At 35.3% G+C, this 22637-nt stretch overlaps 1 protein-coding gene across 3 annotated transcripts in view; it reads right to left on the bottom strand.

Moving 5' to 3' along the window:
- LOC135835177 (methylcytosine dioxygenase TET-like) overlaps positions 1-22637 on the bottom strand; it is a 214054-nt gene that overhangs the window by 77334 nt on the left and 114083 nt on the right. For 2 of the 3 annotated variants that reach the window (XM_065349322.1, XM_065349323.1), the window contains exon 3: positions 15424-15495. In XM_065349322.1, coding sequence (XP_065205394.1) covers positions 15424-15495 — 72 coding nt within the window. Of the gene's footprint in view, positions 1-2201; positions 2769-15423; positions 15496-22637 lie in introns of those variants that run through there. The other variant, XM_065349325.1, reaches the window with a different exon arrangement.

The raw sequence follows: 22637 nt of genomic DNA, 5'->3' as shown, positions 1-22637 counted from the left end.
AATACAGGTATTAGGTACTCATAATTTTGAAAAACTCGAGTCTTAAAGACTCTCGAGTCTCAATTTACTGGGATTCGCTTCACCTTTCAATATTTGATTTTCTGGGTCTAAAAGTGATGGAAAAAATCTGTATCATTGACATTGTATTTCTTCAGAATTTCAATAAGTTTAATGGAATTTACTTCATTAAAGGCTTTTTTGTAGGTATGTACTAAATTATCAAAATTTTCTTCCCAAACCCTTGAAAACAGCTAAAAAATTTTAAAATTCATAAACTTTTGAAATTATAACATTTTAAAGGTCATTGAGACACTGTTTACTCTACTTGGAGACCTGAAATTTTTACTACTTACATTTCTTTGCTGTCATTTCACAACCTTTTTTCACCATAAACATTTTAAAACTTTGTGGAGAAAAAATGAAATTACTACTCATCCAATTTATCATTACGTAAGCTTTGCACTACTCTTCGGTACATGTTGAAAAATTTTCAAAGGGTAAATCACGCACATAATTCAAAGTAAAACTCGTATTTTGCAATTTTTCGAAAATAGTTGACCCTGAACTTTTGTATATTCGCTCAAGAGAAAGGGATCTTCGGAAAAAGGTTTACCTTATAATTTTGGAAACTGAACACGATTTTTCAATATTTATAAAGTAGGCGGAAACTTTGCAAAAAAAAATTCAAAGGAAAGCAGAAAGCCTATTGAGAGTTGAAACTTCGTAAATTAGAACTAGAATGATTCAGCTAGATACACAATATACTAAATCTAATTTCAAGCCTACAATAATAGACCTAACAACTCCATCAAAATTTCCCAATTTCTCGTAAAAAAAAATTCTCACAATATCCTCATTATTCACCCTCCAGCAACACAATTTCCCCACAAAACCCTCTCTCCAACTCATTAATTCTTCAAACCCTCGCCTCCGAACCACCTCCCTACACCCCTGTAAAATTACAAACCATCCCTCCGCATCTTGCTCTCATCGCGACGCTAGGCGCGTTCAACAATTCGAGAAATTTCTACATCGAAAAATGTACGAGCGCAGCGACGAAGTGAAAAAAAAATTCCTTAACCCGGTATCCTCGGGCTATACTCTGCGCGTGTTTCGCGAACTGCTCACACGAGATATGAAAATGGGCTGAAAAAAGAGGGGATCCGCGAAAGTACACCTCCGTACTTCTCTCGCAGCATACACACCCCTGAAAAAAGTCAACATCAAAGCTGCTAGAATATTCGGGCGTGCGAATCAGCGACGACGAAGACAGGCAGTTGAAAAAAAACACACTTTAAATCGTTCGAATTATCGAAAAAAAAATACTCGAGTATAGGTGCGTATAATAAAACAGCCAGCCAAATACTCGTGTGTATAGTACATCGTATAGTGTAGTATATGATGAGGCGATTCGTCTACCCTTTTCTACGAGCTATATTCGCGTATCTAAGCGTCCAACAAGTTCATTCACACTTGAAAACCCCCCTAGTCGGCAACCTAGTTTCCTGCTGCAAATGCCTTCACTATGGCTTTTGCAACACTCTGTGTCGTTATGTGTCGTATATATACGAGTAGTAGGTAAGTGGTAAAGTATAAGGCAGGTAGGAAAGCAAATGTAGGTACTCGTATGGCAATATTCTGTCGTCGCCATATGGAGAGGGTATTTTCTACCGGTGGTTATTGTTACGATAAATCGAACTTTCGTGCTAGCTTTTGACCTTGAAACGAGGCGGAAAAATACGATTTAAAAATTACCCGCCACATGGATATCGTCGCTGTGGCTGCTATAAAATACAACCTGTGAGCTCTCACCGAGCTGACCCCTTTATTGTACTACATACTGGGTTTCTGGCTAGCCCACCAGCCGACAATATCAAACGCATACACACGAAGGGATATAGCAGAGCGTATAAAGCCTCTAAAACTCTCTCGTAAAACCTCAAAAATAAGCCGTCTGCGGCTAACACACGTACATTGTACCATAAAAACGACTCGTCGTCGTCGCAAATTAACGCCACGACATGCAGCACGCGACTGGTGTCTTTATAATAGAGACAGTCTCGCGCCTATCTATAAAAAAAAGCTCTCTAATAGCTTTAAAAAGAAAATCTCTCGGTGACGAGAGAGGAAAAAAAAGCCAGCAACAAGATGAAAAAAACGACGACTAAGAAGAAGAAGAGTTAAACAAACAAATCACTTACTTCTTAAAGATCTCAGCTTGGAAAATCTCGCCTCGTTTTTCGTGCTGTTAATAACACGCAGATAAAAAAGTCTTTAGGTGTTTTATTCTTTTGCCCAGCTCGCCAAAACAACGACGAAAAAGGGGGAAAAATGCGAGAAAAACTTTACAAGCGCCGCGGTCGTCTTCGCTAACAGCGAAGCAAAAGGTTAACGAAATTTTCGTTTTTCGACGCGATTATATCGTTTGTAGTGCTACGTGATCGCGTTCAAGACACTCGAAAAAATGTCGAAAAAAAAGCAGAAGTAAACTTCCAAGGTCGCGCGATTACATCGAAACAGTTTCTCCCTTTTTTCCTTTTTTTTTTTGATACAGTCGTCAACGACACGAAAAAATGAGAAAAAAAAAGAAAAGAAAAAAGACACTGCGAGAGAGAGAAAAAGAAAACGCGAAAAAAAACGCCGAGTTAGACGATGCTTCCGCAGCGGTTTTTTTCTGCCTTCAAAGCGAAAAAAAATTTTCTTCAGCGAAGATGGCGCGAAGACTACGACGACGACGACCAATATAACCGACGTGAAAACCAGGCCGCGAATAACAACATTTTATTTTTCTGCAGCACGTTTTATATAAAAGAGTTATATGCGAAATGATTACCGCCAAAATCGATTATACGTTTAAAAAATTCATCGCGCGCTCTACACGCAATAACGTAAATTAAACTTATCTTGTTAGTAAACCAAACACAGATAGGTGTACATGGGTCACTGAATTTATCTCAAAAACCTCAGAAGAGTCGGAGCAACGAACTTCGCCGCATACAGCTACCCTTCTTCTTCGTGTTTTCTTCTCGGTTTCGTCTTCTTCACATCTCATCATCCTTATCTCGGATACCTTTTTGTATTTCCTTCAGTATCTACTTACCCTTCGGACTTCGGCAGGGCCCAAAAAAGGTCAAACTGAAAGCTCGACTTGTATACGTAATGCTATACCGATGGCTTTTGTTTAATTTTTAATTCGCAGACTCCCCCGCCCCCTGTCTCGCTTATACCTTCATCTTGCCCCTATCTGCCAACTCCGAGCTTTGAAAATTACGCGTTTATTGTGCTACAGATACGTACGTATATAAATTGATACGAGAAAATACGCCAAAAAGACGTGATTCGTATTCCAACGTGTTTCATTCCGTTCAATTGGACATTCCTTTTGCTTCATCTACCTACCTTTTTTTTTTTGGATGAATTTTCTCATTAGAAAGATATCCATGAACGTTTGCAGTCTTGTCATAGGGAAAATATTCAACGATGGGGGAGGGGGGTGCAAAGAAGCTGTCAGAAAACCAGACAAACACCTCGAAGCTTATTCGCGTCAATTTCAGGCATGTCGCCTTATCAGTTAACACAAGTTTTTCTTGTTATAGGCCTACACATACAAACTTCCACCATATTTTCTATATAGATACGAATTGAATTTTGAAACGAGCCTAAACTCGAGTAATAAGTTGAAAGAATTGGAAATGACACTCGTCAACATTCTTGACTTCAAGTCAAAAAGATTATTCGAGGTAGCCAGTTTGGAATTCTCTGGAATTATGGTTCTCCTGATCGTTTAATGGACACCTCAAAACTAGGGGAAGATAAATTTTCAATGCTCAAATTGACGTTTGCATTTATTCGAATCTAAAAATTCATTATTCTACATAAAATATCATAGGTATTTTTACAACTAACTAGGTATAATCAATTCAAAATGAGAAGTATTCGTGTTCAATTTTTCAAAAAATGAGTAATCAAAAATTTAAAAACTGATTTGAGCAGGTAAAATTTTGACTAAGAAAGTTTCGAAATGTTGCTTCCCTCAAAAATCCAACCTTCACTGATATCAGAGATGACTTCTACTTCCAAAAAATGATGCTAGGAAACACATTTTGTTATTTTTTTAGAATTAGTGGCAGGTGGTCAAGAATTATAAAATCTATTCCAAAAATTATTTTCCTTTCCTTTCCTTTTTTTCCACTTCTTATTTCAATAGTTCATATTTCACTAATCCATCTTAAATTGTAAAAAATTTCGTTTCTGAAATTTAGAAACAGAGGAAGTGGAAATGATTTTATTTGTGAATTTTTCCTACAGTTATTATGCATTTCAAGAAATTTTTTCACAATTTTGAACGATTTTTACGATAGTATCTCAATGAGTTTGCGTACATTTTCTGTTAATTTAAACGTGTTGTACTTTCATCATTAATTTATACCTACAATTTTACTCACCACTTTTCAAAATTTTTATAACTGTTATAATATGAATTTTTTTGTAATATTTCAAAATGATTCATTATTGAAACCACTGAATTTCAATTGCATTTTGGCAGAGTTTTTTCTTCTACTTTGCAACCAATTTTTGCATCTACACTCGTAATACAATCTTGAATATTTTTTCAGTTTTGTTTCAGTTTGTTTCCCAGCTGTTTTCATTTTCTAGTAATTTTGAAGAATTTTATCAATATTTTACTTACACGATTTTTCCATTCCACATAATTTTACAAAATTTTACAGATAGGTAAACATTTCATGAATTTTTTCCAAAAAATATTCAACGAATTTTGTGCTAGGTAATTGTGTTGATAAGTACGACTATAATCTGTTGAATTTTAGCAGGTTTTTTTTACTTTTTAATGTTTTTTTCCATTATGTAATTACGCTATTCCGATATTTTTTCAATTTTAATTCAATTGGATTCCGAGCTTCCTTCATTTTATGGTAATTTTGAGGAATTTTATTAGCATGTTGACCAAAATGTTGGAAATATTTTATCATTTTTATTTACCACAGTCAATTTTCAATACATTTTACGTCAACTATTGATGTTCTGTTGAATTTTAGCCGTTTTTTTGGTTGTTTTTATATATATTTTTTACGATTTCTAAACTGATTCCTCAAAAATTTTTGGATTAATGTAACAAAATTCCGTTCTATCATGAACATTTTAAATAATGTTTTGGACAACTTTGCACGATTTTATTCTGTTTTTTTTTTTTTTTTTTTTTTTTATGGAAATTGTCAAAATTTGCATCTTCATTGAATAATTTTCAAGCATATTATTTTAGCAATTTTTAGGTAATATTTTTCGTGATTTTTGACAATGTGTTCAATTTCAGAATATTCTATCAATTTTTGTTTTCACTTTCAATAATTCAACTACAGGGTGTCTACTGGGATTTTTTGGCCGAAAATCACTACCTTTTTTAAAAAAAAAATTACTGCCTTCCAAAATATTTTTAAATCCCCCCCCCCAAGAATTTTTAAAATTTTTTATTTTTCATTTTTTTTTTTTTTTTTTTTTTTTTTTTTGGTTTTTGAGCGAATAAAGAACTCTTTTCAAAATAAAAAATTAAAACAAAATTAATGGAAAATTTGAACAACATTTGGAAAAAATTTACCAATTTTTCGAAAAAGCTATTAAAAATTGGTATTTTGAAGGTAATAAAAATGTTGTTTCTTTGGGTAATGAATAAAGAAGTTCATTATTTTTACTTCAAAATTTTAAGACTTGAATGATTATTAAAAAAAATAATTCAAACTTGAAAAAAAAACCAAACGAGTCCGAGTGAAGCGAGGCCAAGAAAGCTTTCAAAAATCCATGTTTCAAGAAGTAAAAAAATGTGGAGCATCTTTCTGATTGAGACTTCGAACATTCTTGAATTTGAACAATAAGTTTTTTACATCGAAAAAGAAGAGCAAATAGCCCGAGCGAAGTGAGGGCAAAAACTTTCAAAAATATGTAATTCAAGTTCTAAAAAAGTCAACAAATGAGCAATTTTTTACAAAATTTTTCTTGTGTGGAGAATCGGATTTTTCACCTTTTTTTCATTTTTTATTACTTTTTAAACAAAATTGCTGAAAATCACTATTTTTTCACTTCTTTCACTACTTTTACTACCAGGTAGACACCCTGAACTACAACACTTCTCAAAACGTTTTTTCATCCTGACATTCATTTTGGGAACCGAATACAATTCACATATGTAGGTACATAGGGTAAAATCTTCGTTGAAAACGTCGAATATTTATTCATTTTTTATTGAATTCGATTCCTCGAATCGCCCTCGTTTAATTTTTTTTATTTTTCAAAATGACAGACTGAAGAGACATCGAGGGACCATAATTCATAAAATAAATGTTCAGTCAAATCAACATGTTGAATCACATTCCTTTAATTTTTGGAACTATTTATATTTCAATTTTGGGGGGGGGGGGGGTTAGAAAGGAACCAAACAATCAATTTTATGACACTTGAATCTTTTTTTTTTAGAATTTTGGTCAAAACTAGAGAGTCTTATGCTCCATAGGGGTGTTGAGATCCCATTTTGAAAATCGTTCGTTAAATAGAGAGTAAAAGAACATCTCTAGTTCAACTTTTTTTCAAAGTTTTCCATGATAACTTTCAAATTTTGAATTCATTATGAAAATTTGAGCTTTCACTTTTGAAAGTTCAAATTCAAAATGGTCAAAGATTTGTCCTTGCAAACCAATTGGTTCAAAGTTGAATCAATTCAAAAATAAGAGCCTTAAAAATTTGTCAATTATTCGGAAATCCCAAACAGGATCGAGACTTCCCTCTCCCCTTCATCTTGGAAAATTGGTACCAAAATAATGTTGATTAGGCAACCATTCAGCTGGAACATTTTTTTAAAAAATAGACGAAATCGAAAGACTCATTTTATTTTTGAAATGCACAAAGAAACTGGATAAAATTTTTTGAGCCATCGATTGCTTGAAGCTGGCTAGAGGATTGACTAAAAGGCAGACGTCTCAAATAATTCGAGTTTTTCGCCACTAAAATCAACAGAAAATATTTGAGAAATTCGGCAAAGAAAATACCGCAGCTTTTTATACTTTAGTACATTAGACTTGCTAGCACACGGAAACAAACCCTAGATAATTTTCATCTTGAACAAACCACGCATATAAAAATGTATTCTACACCTCACTCCCCTCGCCTCTTCCACCTGCCTCGCATCCATCGACACACTCCAATCGGCATTCGCGACTCGACTATAAAATTGAAAACCTAATAAGAAAAATCAATCGGGAACGAGCTACTAGTGTGCAATTGGAAAAAACTTGGGTAGCCCGGGCCGGACCCGTAGCTTGAGGTCCCGGCGACAGCGGCCGTCGCCGCGAACCTAACCTCGTTTTGTTTACGAAATCAATTTAAATCCGGAGAATAAATGTTAATTACATGTCGTGAACTCGATTATAAGTTTAGCGGCAAGTTACCGTTCGAGAGCGGGCTGATCGATCTTTCGAAAAAACTTTTCCTAGATGGGAAGTAAAGGGTTTAATTTCGGTTGCCATAGAAACGAAGCTTTTAATATTATAATCTAACATCCTATTATGAAGGGAGCTCGCGTCGTTGTCGTCCTTATAAACTTGCATGATGTCTTTGCTTTTATATAACGAATAATTATTATATTATTCGAATAACGTTAAACCTCGTTCGCGTTCGCGTTCGCCCTCACCCTCCTCCTCGTCTCGTACATCTCACGTCACCTTTATCCGCATTTAATACCCGCCAAACCGCCGAAAAAACCGCCTACCAGAGCAACAGAACACAGCATCCACCACTGATGCGATTGTATCATCGCGTATTTACGGCAAACTGATTATGCAACTTAAATAACATCTAATCTCGCAGCTAAGACAGGCGCGTCGACTATGCAACTTATTCAACACGCAACGCGTGCTACAATAATTTGTACATCTTCACGCTTGTCGTCGTTTAACGAAAAAATATGGCATAAAAAATGGAAAACCCCCGAACCACGTGCCGTATAAGGCGGGAAAACTAAAACCGTAGACATCGAGCGAAAGAAAAAAAAGACAGAGATAGAACGAAAAAGAAAACACAACCACGCCGAAGAGAGCAGTGAAAAAAGAAGAAAAATCCTTTCGCTACAATAAAGCTACATCAAAAGGAAGTAAACGACAGTGGCTTGGTAGAGAGAAACACGACATGAGAGTTGTCTGAATCTCAGCTTCGATATTATCTAGAGACTAAAAACATCTCAGGTTCAAGTTCACTGTTAAAACGTACCCCTTTACTTACCGAGGAATTCGTGCTGTAACATAAAAGGAAATTCTCTCTCCGCAAAATGGTCCTTACAGAATTCAACGATACGGTAGCGTAAATACGTGCCATTGCCGTCACCTCTACTCCACCGCCTCTCATCCTTCGTCGTCATCTTCTTTTTATACGACTACGACTACTACCGTAAACGTTTTTACTCTTTCTTTCTCACTCAGTTCAGTAGTAGGTACGCCGCCGAAAGCCGGCAGCCTTTACTCACACAGTAGGTAAAAGAACGTTTTATTTCACTTTTCCTACACCTCCCTTAACTCTTTTTCTCCTCATCTGCGAGGCGTGCCTTTCGATAATTTAACTTTTCAACCGGCGTTATAACCGTGCAAAATGTCTCGGGAGGTCTTTTAACTTAATTTGAGAGCCTGCGTCGAAAATTATAACAAGTATATTACTTTGATTCACTCAACAGATGGGGTTCGGCGTAATTTCAACACGTAACAGATGCAATATCGCAATATTACCGCGTTAACGCCGAAATTTAACTACTTATGAATTTTACAACGGATATTAACGCGTACGAGGGATGCGAGAAGTTGAAAGGCGGAGGGGGTGAAGGGGAAACTGCCAGTTGGAAACGTGTACAATTAAATCATAAATTTTCTCCTAGCTTTCGGTTCGTTGCGAAGTGCCATAGGTTGGGATTACCTACCTGTCTACCTTGCCTGTTTCATTAATGAAAGAAGAAAAGTTTCAAAATTGAAAAGTGTTGGCAATTAGCAAAAAAAAAGGTGAAAAGTACAGCTTGTAATAATGTTTTTTTTTTTTTGTTAAAGAATTGTCAAGTGTAAAGAGAGGGGGGGGGGGTGAAGGGCTCACTATTTTCTAGAAAATCAAGATCAGTTTTATAGTCTAAAATTCATCCAAATTTTTCAAAAATGAAAAAATTCCACTAACCAGGGACCAATTGAGCTGAAATTTGACTCATTGAAAGAGCATGTCACAAATACATGATATTTCATTTCAAACTTACTATTGTTCTCACCAAAGGGGTATTTTATGAGCTGTATCTTATAATTTGTTGTTTTTTTTTTGTGGTTTTCTGTGTTTTTCCTCATTTCAAACATATTATTCTCACAAAAGAGTATTTCTGAACATTTTGTTTAATTTAATTACCTATCTGTATTTTCAATTCACTTTTTTCCCCTCCGGTAGTACTATGTTAATATGTTATAATTAATATCTAGTTTATTGACATTGTAAATACAGCTAAAGCGCTGTCTACTGCAATTTATGATTTGATTTGATTTGAACCAAATTTTGAGCATCTGGCGTTAATTTTTCGATTTTTGGCAAATTTTGATATATTTCATTGCTATTTATCAATTCATTTCTAAAAAGGCCAAATATCGAGACAAAAATTTAAAAATCAGTTTTTATGTTAGTTGGTCGGCCATACTGTCTGGGGAGCAGTTAGAAAATCTTTGTTAAAAATCTATGTCAGCCATCTGGATTCAATGATGGACTATGGATCCATTGTTTACAATACGGCTTCAAAAACTAACCTAATGAAATTAACTCCAATCACTGACCATGCTACGTCTCTCATTAGGAGTGTTCTGAACCAGCCCAATAATCAAACTTACTGAGGATTCTGGAATTACTTCTCTACAAGGAAGAAGAAACTATTTAGCCCTAAAACAATACAAGTATGTCAAAATCGCCAAAAATACTGGTCGTATAAATCATCACAAAACATTCCACTCTCACCTTCAACACAAATATGGCACGTACAAACCATTTGGATATAGAACAAAAGAGCTAATAGTTTCATTGGGACTTGATCCACTCAACATACCTCAGATTAAAAGCTATATTGTAAACAGCACCAATTTATTATACCAACTAAAAATACATCCTACAGATCAAATAGGAAGAGGTGATTCTAGCCCGAATTCGAGTCAGATATAATGCATTGACACACAGATCACTTTTTACAGAAAAATCCCTCAAAAAATGAGACACATGTAATACGAATGTGACAGTCCAACACGTCATAGAATCATGTAAAGTATATGAGAAAATCGAAAACGAAACACTTGGGGTAAAATTTAATGTACAGTGGAACCTAGATAACTCGAAATCCAAGTAGAATGGTCATTCATTCAGCTTATAGAGGTTTTTGAGATAATCAGTTTCAAGTTATGCAGGTAAGATTTTGAGAGTGTTCGAGTTATGGAGGTCTTACAAAATGAATAAATTGAGAGATATGCATAATAGATAGAAGTATGAATTGAAATATTTGAGTTGAGTATAGAAGTAAATGCCAGACAATGTACGACTTATAGAGGCTTTTTCGCTATTTTCGACAAAATGTTAGATTCAAGTTACGACTAGTTTGTGTAGTCAATTTCGACTTATCTGAGTAAAGTTAACATTGAGTGTTACGGAGATTTCAAGGGGAATGGAGGTTGATTCGGCTAATAGAGGTTTTCAAGTTAAAGAGTTTCGAGTTATCGAGGTTCCACTGTACATGAAGATGAAGAAGAAATATGTGTAAAGTTGCTCTTGTTTCTAATTCGTGCAGGGATTTATGATTTGTTATAACTTATGTGTTGCTTTGTTAAATTTTGATATAAATTCTTGTTGAACTTGTTATATTTATGTATGTGAATTTTGCTATACCTTTGTTGAGATTATTTTGTTGATATATTTTTGTTATTTGTCAATTTAATTTCTGTTGTTGGATTGTTGATGTTAAAGGCCAAGATGCAGGATGTCATAAAATAAAACTTTTGATTGATTGATTGATTGATTGATTGATTGGCACAGCAATTAGAACCATTTTCCAGCTAATTTGGAACCTCCAGCAAAAGACAACTTTCCTCCAACAATTCCAAATTCCTCAACAAAACGTTGCAATCAACATTTGTCAGCTGAAAATTCATTCATCTTCCCATCAACATTCGAATAGAAAATCACTAACAGAATGAAATAAAAATGTGCTATTTTGACTTTTGACGATGCTAAATGCGAAATATCATGTCTTGATTTTTTTTCAATTTGACCTCACCAAGCCTCCCGGTTTTGTATTCCTCGTTTCTCGAATGTTTTACTTCAATGAGATGGGAGGAGGGGGGGGAGAGAACTGGTTGTACATCTGAAATACCATAGTAAATATGTACCTTTTTGAAATGTATTCAAAAGGCGATGATAATTGATAACTGAACTTTTTCAGAATTTTTCCAATAGCAATTGACTTTTGAAATAAAGTCAAATTGTTTTCAAAAAGTTATCAATTTTTGAAACTATTTCAACGTTTCAGCGTTTTTGACTCGTTTTTGATCCATTTCCATCAACAAAATCCAAAAATTTTGATTTTTTTTTACATAAACGTAAAGAACTTTGAAAATTTTCCAAATTTTTGAGAATTGCATACATTTTTTTTTTTTCATTCAAGTATTTCACTCTTTACGAGTACTTGACAAGACACATTTTTGGTAGATTGGCTTCCTTTCGAAAAAATCAATCTAAAAATATTTTTTCTTCGAATTAAATCTTCAATTTCAACAAATTTTCATACACTTAAAAAATGCCTTTCTTGAAGAATTTTTTGGGAATTTCATCAATTTTTCAAATTTTTTGGCACCATTTTGTGCATTCTTCATAATTTTTTATGAAGTTTTGCAATCTTTCCAACAATTTTTTGTAATGTTGATCCATTTTTCAAATAAATGTTGCTAAACTAAAATAATTCTCTCAATATCTGTCATAGATGGATTTAAATCAATTCTTTCTTTAAATTTATCAATTTTTGACGACTTTCTAGTGATTAAGACAATCTTTTCGTAAAATATTATTCTCATTTTAATGATATTTTATATCTATTTTTTTTTGAATAATTTTTTTTTGATAATTTTAGCTTATTTTTACGCTAGGTAAGTACTTGAATAATGTTTTTATATGTTTTTTCATCTTTTTTTTTTAGCATTTTTCGAGTGAATGATACATCTAGCCATAAAATTTTGTTGACATTATTGAACAACATACCTATCTGCACATGAATACTAGTATATTCAAAAAATCTCCAGGTAAGAACATACGTACTTCTATGAAAAATCCTCTAAAAAATCCCCTCACAAGGCAAGGATACCAACTCGTGCAAAAAATTTTGGAGCAGACAAAAAGGAATCAACAGAGGACCCAATAATACATCGTCCGTCAAAATTTCAAGAGCTGAAATGCATTTTTTAATGTTTGGCGAATTTATAAAAATTTAAATTGGGGTTTAATATGGCAAAAAAATATAAAAATTTGATCAAATTAATTTAGAAGACTGAAATTTGTTTTTTCGCCCTATTTTCGACCTCTCGAATTAATTGGTGATGTTTTAGAACCATTCTAGAGCCTTCAGCGGATTTATGGATTCACCAGTTTTCAAAAAAAAAAAAAAAAAAAACCGCTGAACGTAAAGTTAAAGTGAAATATTTTCGAAATCTTTTGCGCTGATTCAAATTCAAAATATTTACCTAAAATGAAAAAAATGAAAATCCACCGAAGGCTCCAGAATGGTTTGAACCATCACCATACACTAATCCACTCGAAATGTTGAAAATATACAAATCAAATAAAATTTCATCTTTCTAGGTCAATTTGACAAAATTTCAATTTTTCCCCCATTTTTGGCTCAAATTTGAGTTTTTAAAAATTCGCCAAAAATCGAAAAATGATTTTCCGCGCATGAAATTGTGACACGGTGGTGTATTTTGGGATCTTCTACTGATGCAATTTTGTTCGATACTAAAATTTTCGCACTTATCAAAGTGATTCTCCTGCAGGGGTTCTCACAAAACGTTCTGTAGCAAATTCATAACATTCTTTATTTAATCTTTGGCACAAAAATAATTATCATTCACTTCCTCCACCCCTCAGAAAAATTATCACTCATGAATTTATTTTTCATGACCTGTTCCAAACCCAATTATCACCACCCATCAACTTGACACATTTATTTTCAACATTTCAATTTTATTTTTTTCTCAAAAAAAGACGCATCCTTTTAAATATTCCTACACTTACTTGACCCCTGTCTGAAAAAATACTTTCACGCGCTAAAAAATTCATCCCTATCGCACCTCATCGTCATTCTCACACATTCGCACTTTCACGCGATAGCGAATGGCTATCAAGCTATCGTACAGGAAGAGGTAGGTTAGGGGGTGTTCCGAGATGTAATAAAAGCTCCCACACACGCGAATACGATCTCTTAATACACCATTTAAATGCCGAAAGCTTTCACATGTGAGGACTGAGGAGGCGCATTCGTTTAAATTTCAAATCAAACATCGAACCGAACACGCTACCACCCCTTACCACCCTTCCATCATCTAAATACAGTACGCGGACATGTATAACACCGAGCTGATTAATTATTAATACGAGATATCAACACGTCCCGGGCAACGAATGGCAAACACCGTGTTACTCTATTAAACGGTAGGCGTGTTTTCTAGAGTGTAGGTAAAAGTACGAGTACATATTGTGAGGTAAGGTGTATAAGGTTTACTGCATAAGGTTTACCTACAGTATACATATAAAATCTGCGACACGACGACCGGATAAATTAAACATCGTGTACGAATTACATTGGGCGTAAACTTGGAAACATGTTACAAAGATTAAGAAAACAATACGACGAACGAGTGCGAGAAAGAGAGACCAACCTTCGGCTATAATTTTCGCGTGACTCTTGGTGTTTTTTTTCACACCTCGTTAGGTTTTCTTATCTCGCCAACACCTTTTTTTTTTCACTGTCCCCGTTTACCTACAGGTAGATACATTTCCGATCTATCGTGCTGTGTTTGTTTTCTTTCAACATTTAGCGATGAGCTAATTTTCCAAATGGGAAAATATTCTTATATTATCTCACACACATTAACCAGCGAACCAGCGAAGAAAATCTTCACATCGTGGTTCGAATCTCTCTTCGTGCCCTTTCGCAGGTAGATACGAGCGCTTTGCTCGCGTCGTCGTTGGCAGTTTACAAAAACGAAAATACTCTTCCGAGCTCGCGAATTCGCCAACTCTCGACGAGGGATTCTTTGAAAAACGACGACAAAGACGAGCTCGACGGTGAAATTTTATGCTCGTAAAATCGTTCGAACGGCCTCTACACACACGTAACCTGAACTAAAAATAAATCGATACTTGTCATGTACGTTTTCCCGACCAACCCCCCTGTCTTTTCCCCGCTTTCATTTCTATTCTTTCCTGTTTTCCGAACCCGAACCTCGCTCGCCTCACGCCCCCCTACCCAGCCACAGTAATTTTATTAACGTTCCTTTCCGCCCCTTAAACTTTTATTTAACTTTTATATATATCGTATAATATAAGGGAGGAATGTACGTGTATATACGTAGCTTTACGTACACTCGTATACTTGTGTATTTAACTTCGTCATTTCTCCTTTCTCTCCGCCATTTCGCTCGATGTTTTTTTTTCTCGCACATATAGGTAGAGAGGTACGCAAAATATACACGTCATCGTAACGTTCGAGAGAGAGTACAAAATTCGTTATATTTTTTTTTCCATATAACGCGATTATTTTTTTATTCCAGCACGAGTCCTGGCAGCGAATTACCTTTTTACAATCGTTCCGAAGCGAAGGTTGGAAAAGATACCGAACTGACACATTTTATGATTTTTGCTCCTATGTAAATGTCAAATCCCTTGTTTTCAGCATTGGCGAGGGTTACGAGTGACCTTGAAAAGGGTATATCGTTAATCTGCGTCTCGTCGACAACTACATACGATGTAGAGACAGAGACATGTAGACGATGAAGCTTAATCGTATACACATTTTACTATACGTGTGTACTTCTGGTAGCATTATCCATGTACGAAGGTGTATAGGTGAGCTTGAATTAGATGTACACAAGATATGACATCGTATCTATATACCTGACTTCACTTGTAGAGAGAATAGTGTCGATGACACCACGCTTTTCCCATAATACCCACCCCTGACCCTGAGAGGATGAAGGGTTGTTAAATACGTATCTTGTGTGTTCACGTAGGTATAAGCAAACTAATATAGGTATATCGTATTAGCTCATTCGGCGTAATAAACGGTATATTGTGTTAACAAAGTACAGGTAAGGTACTTACAGCACGGGTCCCTTTTCCGCGACCTCTTCTACTCTCCGTTCGTGGGAAATCATTGGTCAGGTACAATAAATGCTGAAACAAATCAACAGACGATTATTAAATACGAGTATAAATATGTATAGTTACTCTTACTACAAGGGATAAAATTCACTTTGATTATAAATTATTATATAATTAAAATTAAGAGCATTATTTCACTCGCGAATGGTTCGAAAGGTTTACAAAAGGGTGTGAGTAATGGTCATGATGAGAATATACATGAGAGGCAGTGTGAGGATGTTGAAGTTTGAAATGCGTCATTTTATAGGCTAAGAAAAATATGTACATTTTCAAAGACAGCCAAATCGTCATGATGTCAAACAAAACCTACAAATCAAATCGCAGAACTTTGGCAAAACCTCTATATCCGCAGCACATTAAGCAAGAGATTTTAGGCCTTATTTCTTTAAAAATGCACTTTCAAGATTTGAGGGCATTTTCCAGATTTTATCTTCTCCTCAGACTACTACAAAAAAAATAAAATAAAAAAACTAGTACCGTGAAGAAACTTTGTCTAAAACAAAAAGCTCAAACTTTTAAAATAAAATTTTACGAACGATGAAAAAAAATTGAACAAAAACAGCAATCAAAATGAAAACTAAAAACTGACAATTTTTGGTCACGAATGAAAAAATTGATTTTTTGGCACTTTATCGTAGCTTTCAACTCTTTCAAATGTTTATTTATTTTTTTTTTTTGAAAAAAATTATTGGTACTTCATCACTGCTTTTTAAAAAAATTTCAAAAAGTGATGCAAGAGTGATTCGAAAATATCTTCTGAAAAGGAGGAGTGTTGCGATAAGGCCATTTTTTGGCACCAGCTAGTTATCAACTCAACCAGTTTTAAAATGTTGTAATGAATGTCCCGAATACGAATCCGTGGTTGGTTAACCCAAAATGACTATTTTTTGGGCTCCAGGGGTTCCCACAGTTGCGAATAAAAAAATAATTTTAAGAACCAAAATTGGACTATTTTGGATCAAATTCTGACATTTAACTCTTCGAAAAGACGTTGAAATAACTTTTTCATGATTTCAACGAAGTAAAAATGCCATTGAAAGTTACAGGAAAAATCAAATGGAAAATTATCGAGCACTTGCTAGTGTGTTTCAAACGTAAATTCTTAAATTTATTTGAAAAAATATGCATAAACGCTTTTTTTAGGGGTGCCTAAAGTGGGGGGCTCCAAAAAAAAGTTCCAAAATTACGAATATACAGGGAGCTTAATTTTACTTTTTCATCTAGATTATTATTGAATATGTATATCTACCTCAAAACGTTACGTTTGGCGCAAATCGCAGGCACGTCACAACACATTGCCATTTTTTGGTACTTTTTTCTAAAACTGGGGGGGGGGGCTGGTGGGACATTGGGAGGTTGTACTCGGAAAATGAATAGATATTTAAGCTCGGAGAAAGACAAAAATCTGACGAACGATGCATCACATTTTTTTCATTTTTTATTAAATTGGGGGGGGGCTTGAATTTTATTTCATTTTTTGAGATTCTGATCAAAATTGGAGATCTTACAGCACTCCCCGCCAAAAAATATCACATTTTAAAAATTAGTTTGAAGGAAAGAAACTAAAAAATTATGCATTTATTCAAATTTTTCAAATTTTCAAATTCTAGGTACCAGTTTTTAATTTCTGCACACATCACAAAAATTTGAGCTTATGCCTTGAAAGTTCCATTTTGAGATATTTGAATTTAAATAGCTAATTTTGAACCTTCTGTCTATTAAGTATACCTCTATCTACTCTTTAAAATTTATTAGGATGTGTCTTGGAAACTGGCCATCCTGATAGAAGGCATTATCGACGAGTACATGCCTCTCGTCTACTGGGTGAGAGGTACCACTCAAAAAAGGCAAAAAAAGGAGTATTCTCGAAAATATTGTGACTTAGCCAAAGGGGAGGGGAAGGGGGTTTCGACGGGCGAAAATGTATCATGAAACATACAAAAATTAGCGTTTTTGTTTCGAGAACCGATTTTTTCAAAGAATCTTCGTTCAAGTTTTCCATGTAATAGGTTAGAGACACATAGGCCTAAATTAATGAATACAAAAAAAAAAAATTATTTTCATTTTCAGAATATTTTTAGATAGGTAATTACTTCAAATTTCGGGTATTTTTGCGTTTTTTTAAAAATCACGAGGAAAACTTTCGGTTCGGTCACTGTCAAAAATGACTCAACTTTGAGACCACTGGCTCAAGATCCTGCATGACAAGAAATCTTAAATTTTTTTTTGAAAGTCTGGGGGTCACTCAAAACAAATTTCCTTACTTACCATTTTTTGTCCAAAATCTAGAATTTCGGTCATTCTAGAGACCCTAAATACCCGGACCCCTGGCTAGAATTTCATTTACCCTGAATGAGATAGCCATCGTGCTACTGACCTGTTGAAAATAGTACCTCCACCTCACCCATCCTCACAAACTGAAAAAAAAATCAAACCAAATCAAATACAATCCACACAAAACTGCCGCATAAAATAAACCCTGATATACTAGATAAAGACGTCTATAACCTCCAAACCAGTCTGGAATTTTCTCTTCACGATGTTCGCCATCCCCCACCTCAAATCCAGACCAGACACATGAAGTCATCACGACAAAAACCAACCATCATAGCAAACCGAGCTTCTGTTAAACTGTTCAAAGCCACAAGTTCTCTCACACATTGATACTCAGTAAACTCAGTCAAGATAGCAAACTACATTTACTGGGAAAACTTTACCTCACTATCAACCAACATTCACTACCACAGAATAAATCGCTTCTAAAAACCTCAACCTAGGCCACATCCAGACAAACCACACACGTGAAACCGTCTGCAAACAAATCATAGGTGGTATCGCACAAATTAAATACCTTTTATAGTACGCATTACATACATACACGTACAATGCAAACACCGCTATCGTACTTGGTCTGACCTTCTAACACGATGAATTACATGGAAAAAGGTCCGTGCTATACGTAAACGTACAAACGAACTCAATGTTGTATAGGTACCTGTAGTACCCAACACACGCAAATATCAAGAGTAAAATCATCTACTAAAACGGGTAGAAAACCCAAATAGAGCTATCAACACATCACCGTATGTCGAAAAGAAAAAAAAGAAGGAAAAAAACGCTCCAGCTCGGGTACAGAGAGACAGACATTTTCGTCAAGTGGTCTCGTGACTATATACGTGGCTGGCTATCGTAGAACCAGCACTCAACACGCACCTTGCAAGTTGCAAGTTCAAACGCCTGTGTACGCGATATACGAGTAACTCGTATCTGCGAAAATTTCCCCAAGAGATACGTGCGTCGAATGAATGAAAAATTTCAACGCATCGTCGACTTTTCCATTTCGGCATTTGCCGGATTTCAAAATAATCAGCGCCATCTACGTAGAAAAGCGCGAGGAAAATTTAATTTACACGTGGACTTGACAGGTAACGTAGTCTAGCGTCGATTTTCGCAACTTGTGCCTTGTGGTGCTGTGCGGTGTGCGTCTCTGTGGACGACGACGGCGCGCCGTTTACACGGTGACAGTAACCTTCAAACCGAAACCCAAGTTCAACTGAATCAGAATTACGGCTCAATCAACTGGGGGGTAGCGAGAGGGTGGAAGAAGGTACGCCAAAAGCAACGTGCTATTGCCATTGGTTGCCATAGTCATCGCGTAGCAGTTCTGTGTGCATTTTTCGTATGGCATTTTGTGCTGTACGAGTACGTGTACAGTGTACGCTGTTGTTCCCTATTCGTTGCCTCTGAAAAACCGCGGCCGTGGTGGAGGCAAGGGCAACGGCGGCGGCTCTCTTACGCTCTTGTTCGCTCGTCGATCTGCACCCCTAAAGCGGAATAAAATATTGATTACTTCAGCAGACTCATCGTTTCGCATCGTAGCGGAAATAAACAGATTTAACTTCTTGTTTTGCTCTGTCCGTTTCGCAATCGAGGTGCGACGTTGCCAATTACCGCAAGCGTCGCAGAATCACCAATCGAGATGATTGCACTTTATACCCTAGTGTGGTTTAATTACGATTTACGAGAATTGCCGATAATTTGGACGAAAGTAGCAGCAAGGATCGAGAGAATTGGATCAAAAGTAGGTGGGAATTGAGATCTCTTCGGATGAATGTAACAAGACTTGGATCTTGACCAAAATAAAAGCCAGTTCAATACATATACTGAGGTACAACTCGACTGGTAGAGTTGATTCGGTTGATCGATGTTTATGGCAGGTCCAAACCAAAGGCAAATAATAGGAAAGAAAGCTGGTTCAAAGAATGTCAGATTTTGGCAGAAAGCAACCAAAAAGACATTTAAATCCAAGTTGTGCACATTCTTGAAACAAATAAGTTGAATGAATCAGCTTTAGTCTATTTTTTCAAATTTTTCAGCAGCCTCCTATTTATGGTGGTAAAATCCATCACAATTCTAGGAATGATGTGACCTCGAAATTTTCATACTTTTAGCTCACTCTTGAGCGTTTCTTGGTCAAATGGTTCGGAATTTGACAAGTGAGAACTTCCAGGACAAATGATCCCTAATTGTTTCTATTTTTTTGACCTCCAAAATCAATTTTGAAATGTTGAAAGTCACCCCTGTGTCGTCAGTTATGCGCTGACAAAATTTTATTTTTTGATAAAATGTTTTTCCAAACACGTTCCCCATATTTCTTATCAATTTTCAGAATTTTTCGAGCTGCGAAACTTACACTTGAATGATCAAAAATGCGCGTTTTGACCATAATTTTTCACCCCAGAAACGGGCCCCCGATTTTCACTCTCGTCTCCATGATTTAACAGAATTTCAAATATTCCGTTATCGCTCTAAAATATTTCGTTGTTCATGAAAAATCTATAGCCATGAAACTGAATTTCGAAAAATTGTAGCTGAAAGTTCATTTCGGAGCGGTTTAGCTCGCTGAATACAAATTCAAGATTTTATAGGTCGACTTTCTGAATTAAGAGGAAAGAATTTGCATTGGTGAGGGGGGGATTGAAGTGGAATGGCAGCTTGCCTGTTTGATGTTAGCAAAGTTGATATTCACAAAACACAAATTACATACGAGTAACTACATTTTGGATACGTGGATCGAATCACGTTCGAATGGTCTCCATAAAGATGAACAAATCAGGACTGAAAATTGAAAAATACAGCTTACCAGTTTTGAGCCCAAAATTGGGTTATACATATAAAATTTCCGAAGAAATTCAAATATTTTAATGGCAGAGTTTTTAAGCGTTTTTGAAGAATTTTGAGCCCAAACTTGGGTCACATAAAGTTTCAGGATTTCTGAAAAAAGTGTCATGCGACCTATCAAAATGAGTTAAAATTTTGTGAGAAATTCGAATACTTTAATGAAAGTGTTTTTGAGAATTTTTGAAGAATTTTGAGCCCAAAATTGAGTGGTAATTTTTGGGTTTTTTGAGAAGGTGTCATATGACATATGAAAATGGGTTGAAATTTTGCGTGAAATTCAATTAAGTATTTCAATGAAAATGTTTTTTGAGCATTTTTTTAGAATTTGATCCCAAAATTGGGTGATGATTTTTGTGATTTTTCAGAAAGTGCTATGTCATCACTATCATATCTGATGAGATGAGTAACCTTCAAGTACCTTTTTATCCAATTTTAGACGAAATCACAATTTGAAGATGCTTTATTTGCAGTGGTTTGCCAAACCACAACTCATAAGGAGTCGAACATTCGATAGATGATTTGCCTACTCAATTCAGCAAATACTGAGCGGTGGTAACAAGTTCAGCCCAGATTTCAACCGGATACATAATTTCTGGATTAGAATATTTCAGTGTTTGCGCCATCTCGATGATTGCTGTGTTTTCACATTGAACAGCTCCAGATTTCGCCAAACTCATCGAATAGTTCCTTGTTCAGGAATGACGAGTTTGATGATGCTAATGAGAATTCCAACAACAATAATCAAGACGATTCTGTGCATGATACAAACTTGACTAAATGCCAATTGTTATGTGACCAAAATCGATCAAAAATCTCCAATTCTCAATGATCTTGCTAATTGTGTTGAAATCAAGATTTATCTGGCTGAATATGAAGCTTCACCAAATTCATTCGCAGAAGCTGTTTGAAGCCAAGCTGGTTCCTAATGGAATAACCCTAAGGATACCTTGATGAAATTCATAGATGCTAATGACGAGTCTGGATCTAGGTTCTAGACCTCTGGGAAAGCCATCAGACAAACTTTCAGATGATGCAATGAATGGTGTTCTCTTCTATATAGATGGAGAAGAAAAACAAATCATTTTATTCGTTTCAATTGCATTTAAAGAGCACCAGAAAAATTTCACTCTTTGATCGTGAAATTATGTGTCTCATAAAGTGGACACAAAAACTACACATTTGGTTACATGGTTGACAAATACATTTAAGGTTAAACCTACTACCCATTGTAAAACGTTTTCGAGAAATCGCTCAGACACATAGAAAGGCAGCACATTGGATCACTGTCTTAAATTGTTACGACCTAAAGACATAGGCTGTCTGAAACGTCCAATTCGTCACTTGTCCTGTAAGATCAATAGATAGCTCAAATGTTCCAGCAATGCTAAATTCGCTGGATGTTTACGTACGTTTCACTCAACAGCTGGCACACACATCAAATATGCTGATGCCGCTATATTGTGGATCAGTAGCTGATTCAAGTTGCTAATCCAAGCTGATCATCACTAACAAAGCATCTTTAACCTCGACCGAATTTGAGAAAACATGATCAAAGTTCATCATGTTATAACCAAAGAGCATTTAAGATTATAGCTCAATAATTCTCGAATAGGGAAAGTGTTGAAATAAATTTAAAATTCACATCATTATTAGTAGGTAATTGTTTATTTTTTTGTAAATACTGGCAATTCATCGATTTTATCAAGATACAATGTATTCGCGAAGTCAGTCAAAAGCTCTGATGTCTTTGTAACATTTTTTACCTTTGTTTTCCAATATTCGAATTCGCTAACTAATGTTCCAATCACGCTAACGTTCGTATAATGGAGATTTTTTATTTCTTTATTTTTTGTGTAGGTACATATTTTGTGATTGTAAGTATGTTTAAATACATCTTTTATTTCGAAGTGCATATCATGTTTTAATATGCTATATGACCTATCAAAATGAGTTTGAAGAATTCCAAGCCCAGA

Source organism: Planococcus citri, chromosome 2, assembly GCF_950023065.1.
Source record: "Planococcus citri chromosome 2, ihPlaCitr1.1, whole genome shotgun sequence".
In the NCBI taxonomy this organism is placed as follows: domain Eukaryota; kingdom Metazoa; phylum Arthropoda; class Insecta; order Hemiptera; family Pseudococcidae; genus Planococcus; species Planococcus citri.
Note: the sequence above shows the minus strand (reverse complement) of the source record. Positions and strands in the feature narration are given on the sequence as shown.